This window comes from Fulmarus glacialis, unplaced genomic scaffold, assembly GCF_000690835.1.
Source record: "Fulmarus glacialis isolate BGI_N327 unplaced genomic scaffold, ASM69083v1 scaffold47880, whole genome shotgun sequence".
Taxonomy (NCBI): domain Eukaryota; kingdom Metazoa; phylum Chordata; class Aves; order Procellariiformes; family Procellariidae; genus Fulmarus; species Fulmarus glacialis.
The window spans coordinates 1-5,810 of NW_009188001.1; the positions used below are offsets into that span (position 1 = coordinate 1).

Consider the following 5,810-nt stretch of genomic DNA (forward strand, 5'->3'; position numbering starts at 1 on the left):
GGCCGCGGTAGGTACCACTAACAGCGCCCGCTGTCTCTTGCAGGCCCCCTCAAAACAGACTGTTAGCCATCACAGGCCCTGGTGGAGGTAGAGGGCGTGGGAGCTTATTGCTAAGGTAAGGAGCTGCAGAAATGGGCAGTGGGGTTTCTGCCACCCTTTACCTTGGCATTGGTTTGCTGTCCTCACATTGGGGTGTTTTGTATTTCTCCGTTGCTCATTGTGCTGCTGTCTCAGTAAGCAGGCACCAAAGCTGGCCTACAGGGCATTTGGAGTTTTATGTCACTGCCTGAAATTTAAAGTACCTTCTCATTCTGAGTTTTAACAGGTTTAAACTGGTGGTTTTCCCTAACCTTTTCACCTGTTAGCCTGAAAAATAAGGGGGAACATCGAAGTTAAGGGAGGTGTTATGTGGTACCTGGGAGCTTGTCTTTTTGAAATCATTCAAAATCAGTCTCTCAGTAATTAAGACACTGGTAGGTAGCTGTTCCAGGAAGAATAGAAAGAGTTGAAGTTGACAAGAATTTTAACACATGTAGGTAAAACCACTAGTGTTTAGTTGTGGGTTTTCCTTTTTTTTTTTCCTTTTTTTTTTTCCTTTTTCCCTCCTTTCCCCCTTCCCCCCCTCAAGTAGAATGAAAAGGCCAATTTTTGTTCAGTAATTCTTTCTTAATGGAGTATGTAGTGGATTCTTTGTTGAATTTCAATATTAAGCTGCTGGTTAAGGCTTAATACATCTTGAAAATTATTGCAAATATGAACACTTGAACATAATGGGGCTCCTTGTTTTAGTGTAGCTACTCAAATAAGTGCAGAAGTTTGAGTTTAAATTAGTTGGTGCTCAAGCAGTGTGTTTAAACACTTGATTGCAGTAGTAACAGTAAATGATGATAGAGCTGAGTAAAATTTATTGTTACATTATGACCACAAAGCCAAAATACAGTTTGATTGTGCAGGCTTAAGGTGGACTTGGGGTTACCCTAACTTGTTCTGAGATCACAAGTGTTTCCTTTTTAGGCGTGGATTCTCGGATAGTGGAGGAGGACCCCCAGCCAAACAGAGGGATCTTGAAGGGGCAGCCAGTAGGTGGGTGCAAAAACTGATGCAGAGAACTTGCTTTATCAGAATGAGAATATATAACAGTAAATTTAAGATACTTAGATTCAATAACTGTTAATAACTGATGACTTTCATTGTCTTCTTCAGAGATTACATTTTCAAGACTTGTTGGAAATGTATTTGGATGATAGCAATTGACTGTGGTGGAATCTTTTGTTTTTTCATACCTTATAGCAATATGAAGATTATAGCAATAACGTAAAGATACAGCAATACAAAGATTCTTGGAATTTTCTGTTTTACTTGGTGTACAGTCTGCTATATTATATTCTGCTTAGTAGCCCAGATTTGTTTTACAGTAGATGCAAATTGAATGATGATTGAGATCTCCTGTTGAATAAATTGAATGCATACAGTGTGACAATAGACTCAGATTTTGAGCTTTCACATCTGGATGCAGATCCGTCAGATGTGACTGATTATAGTGAGCTTCATTCTATGGGCACTTACGTGCAATGGTAGTTCTTCACTAAAGCAAGGCTTGCTTTTGAATTTTTGAGTTAACGCAAAATGAATACTGTGAAATGGCTTTACCAGTAGGAAAGTGCTGTGCCGCAAAGCTGAGAGTGAAAGCTGAAAATAACTTTTCTTTAACACACTGCCTAGTTGTTCTTTGTTAAAGCCTCAGTTCATCCAAATTCTCAGGTCCTAAGTGCTCTTGCCCTTCCTCACCTGTTTTCTAGGTATTTGGGTAGGTAACTTACATAGCATTTCCCATTTGAAAAATCATACCAGCCTTTATATCTTGATGCATTTAAATCTGCCTGGCGATCCCCTTACACCAGTAGCCATTTTAGAGATTCTGGAAAAAGAAAAGTGCAAACATTAAAAACAAGAAATACATTCCAAAGGTATTCTAAAAAGTCAAATATGGTAGTAATGTGGGCTCTTCTGTTTTACTTTTACTGTGCAAGTTGTATTAAAACTTAAACTGTTTTCTCTCACTGATTTTTGCCAACAGTAGATTCTGTCTGTAAAATGCTACTCACTGGTCGTTGGAACAGTGGGGAGATTTTTACTGGAAGTGGTGGTTCTTCTGACTAGATATGCTGACTTGTATTTTTCTCATGTTAGAACAGACGCTGTCCTAAGTATAAGTTCTCTAGTGACCACTAATGCTTTTTCTTCCTCAGGCTGGGTGGAGAACGTCGGACAAGAAGAGAATCACGCCAAGAAAGCGACGCAGAGGATGATGATATTAAAAAGGTAATACATGATAAATGGAGCTGTGCAGGAAGAAACTTACTTGTCTGGAACATGAACAAAGTAGTTTGTTTTTCTTTGTTGTAGCCAGCGTTGCCATCTTCTGTTGTTGCTACCTCCAAAGAGCGAACACGTCGAGACCTCATACAAGATCAAAATATGGATGAGAAAGGAAAACAAAGGTATGCAGAAGTCTCTTTTAGTCCCTAACGTGGTACTTCTGAGTGCTAGCATAGGAAGTAGCTTTAGATTTAAAAAGTATTATACAGATGCTATTATGTATCAAAGATGATGTTGAAGAGGTACCATAATGGTATAAAATTGATTTTAAAAAATATTCTCTCAAAATACTTCACAGCAGTAACAACACATCGTACACTTCATGTAACTGACAGGGTTCTGCTTCTCAGGCCACCTGCAAGAATAGGTTTGCTAGTGCTATTGTAACTGATTGTCTTTGAGCAAGACAGAAATATATATAGCTTCATTGGTTACTTAACATTTTGGACTGTTACAACAATCTTGGTACATCATTTATTTTGTTGGCTGAAGGAGGCGTTTGGGTGTGGGTTTTTCCTTTTTTTTTTTTTTTTTTTAATTAAACACAGTAATTCCATCATGTGTGGGGTTTTTTTTCCCCCCCCTCTTATTACTTTCAGGCTCATTATTGTGTGTACAGTCTGACCTTCCTTTTGCTGCTATTTTTTAGATTACTCCTATGTATATCTCCTTTTTCCTATATTTTATTTGTGTCAGAGTAGCTCATAAAAATTCTTACTGAAATGCAGTTCTATTGGGAAGAGGTGTTGGAAAAGCAAATCTGCAACTGTGTCCAACCTCTTGGACTCCATCCACTTCAGTCTGCAGCTCACCTGGTGCAATAATAACCCATACCTCAAATAAATAGAAAAATGAGAGCTGGAATAAGGAACCATAGAGAGCTTCTCTGATAAGGACCACAGATCAGTTAGCACAGAAAAGGCACTTTGCTTGCTTCTTTTACAGTTACAACACCACTAACAGACTGCTATTGCTTCCATCATCAGTTTCCAACTGCTTTCCTCACAGAAAGACTTCCAAAATTCTCAGTGGACTTCCTAGAGCTTCAAGCACTAAAAATTTGTTTCCTCAGAATTGTAGTTTTACTGTTTTGCAGTTCAGTAATCTTCTGGGGAGATGAGAAAACCAGTATTGATCTCTGTGTGACTTGTGGTGGAAAAGAGGCTCCTTAAGAGGACAGCATCCATTGAGCTCTTGATTATGCTCAGTGTCTTCTGGGATGTCATTCATATACAAATACACTTTGAGTAATCTCTAGCTCTCAATTCTTTATCTGTTCTTATTTCTACTGTTCAATATACAAGTACCTTTACCTTTCCATGTCAGGTTTGTGCCACTGTAGTAGAGTGGTACTGAGTGAAGAGAGTAGCATTTTCTTTCTCTCTTAGTGGGGTAAAAGTTCAAGGTGAATAAGAGAGTCTGCCTCTTGCTGTAAAGGCTGAATTTGGGATTAAATGGAAAGACAGAAAAGGTGAAATTCAAGAAATCAGTTCTTGTTCAGAAGAAGGGAATTCCTTGAAGAATTTTACTTATTTAAGTTTTCTCAAAACATCACTTAATTGGAGGAGAGCAATTCTGGATTCATCCCACAGTGTCTCATTGTAGAAGATATTGTTAGGCAAACTGTGACAGATAAGCTTTCACTCCCCTGTGGCTCCACTTCTCCTTAATCCTCTGAGCAGGGCAGGGAAGATACATTTTTCAGAAAGCCCAATGACCTTCCTGTTCACTGCCTTATTGATAGCTCACTCTGTATTTACTCAACCTTTTCTTCAGTACTCTCTGCTTTCAGATTTTTTTTTTTTTTTTTAATATTTCCTTAGTGTCATTATTTCAAGATGTAAAATGTGCAGGCTTCCATTTTCCCGGCGTGAACTGTGCTGTGTTGTGGATAAGAGCTGTGTCTTACTCTTAAGCAAAATATGATATGTCACTGTAAATTATAGCCTTGACTATTGGCACAGTCAATATGTGTTCTATTGCTAAGAGCCTTCAGTAATACTAAGCCTTTAAAAATAAATGTCTCTGAGGTGGAAAGTTTCTCTGATTGTTTATGCAAATAAAAATCTTAGTACTTGAATCTCAAAATTCTTTTTGTTTTTATTCAGGAATCGACGTATATTTGGCTTGTTGATGGGCACTCTTCAAAAATTTAAGCAGGAGTCCACAGTTGCTACTGAGAGGGTACTTATTTTTAGTTCTATCAGATTGTAAATAATAAAGTAAAATTGTGTGGTTAAGCTGCTCCAAATAGGAATGAAAATTCCCCGTGGTGTAGGTTGCAGGTGCAACAAATTGGTAAGAGGGCATGTAGGTTTTTGTTTGGTTGAATTTAGTGGAATTGGCGTGGGAGGCAGAAAAGGAACTCTTAACAGTTTTATGACTTTACAACACTATTTCTGACCCTTGCAGAAGTGGAAAGGCAATGTTTTGTTGATCGGCTTTAATTGCTGTACATTTTTAAAACATGTGAAAAACAAAATAGATTATCTTTTTTCTTGTTTACATTATTTGGGGATCATTTCAAAGTAAATGGAATTTAATCAGGTAACTATTTAATAGGTCATAGGCTGCTTCTGTAAATAATGGTGGTTCAGTATTGCTGAAGCAGTGCCCACACTGATGTGTTCCAGATGTTTAAATTACAACCAAGTCCACAGAAATGTATGGTTGTATTATGCTGTTTGACTACAAATGGCATCCCTTTCCCAGTATAGATAACAAGAATTCCTGTTTTTAATAAATGAATATGCGATTGTACTGAAGTGAAGGCTTTGCATAGCTTAGTGGTAACTTCAAAAAACTTGTATATACGATGGTGGTAACTTTATTCCTAGTATGCCCTTTTAAATTGTGGAGGGTATGGTATTTGTTTACTGTTGCCCTAAATGGGTTATTCAGTTAATACTAATAACCTTTATTTTAAAAAGAGTGTTTGAAGGTTCTACTTTCAGCAGTCCAGTGGAACCAGATACGAAGTCTTTAAACTCAAAACCTTTTCTATGTAGTGTTAGCACAGCTGGCTTGCAGTGTTGGCATTGATTACTTTCAGATTCAGTATTTGGATATCCTGCTGTTTTATCTAACTTGTCATGTAGCACATGAGAAAGGACCAAAGTTCTCTGTGCCTGCGTGCCTTATAACAAGAAACTGTAGATTAGGATGAGAAACATGGAGTCTTTGTCTAATTTATAGTAGTGTGTATTTGCATAAAGAGACTTTGAGGAGTTACTGCTCTTTGCAACATTTTTCTGAGAATTTGTATAGGCATTGTTCTCTTCATACATAAAAACTTACTATAAATCAAAGTAGAGGCCTGAGGTGTTTTATGACACAGCTATTTTGTTGTCCAGGCACTAAATTGTATTTTTTTTATTAGACAACTATTGTACAATCTGAGCATATGGCTGTCTAGGACATATAAACAGGGC

At 37.5% G+C, this 5,810-nt stretch overlaps 1 protein-coding gene across 1 annotated transcript in view; it reads left to right on the top strand.

The window, feature by feature from the left end:
* Positions 1-43: 43 nt before the first annotated feature.
* PNN (pinin, desmosome associated protein) overlaps positions 44-5,810 on the top strand; it is a gene marked incomplete at its 5' end in the record, with an annotated part of 10,059 nt that continues 4,292 nt past the window's right edge. Inside the window, 5 exons of the mRNA XM_009576980.1 lie at positions 44-115; positions 1,015-1,083; positions 2,250-2,322; positions 2,407-2,501; positions 4,488-4,563. Coding sequence (XP_009575275.1) covers positions 44-115; positions 1,015-1,083; positions 2,250-2,322; positions 2,407-2,501; positions 4,488-4,563 — 385 coding nt within the window. The remainder of the gene's footprint in view (positions 116-1,014; positions 1,084-2,249; positions 2,323-2,406; positions 2,502-4,487; positions 4,564-5,810) is intronic.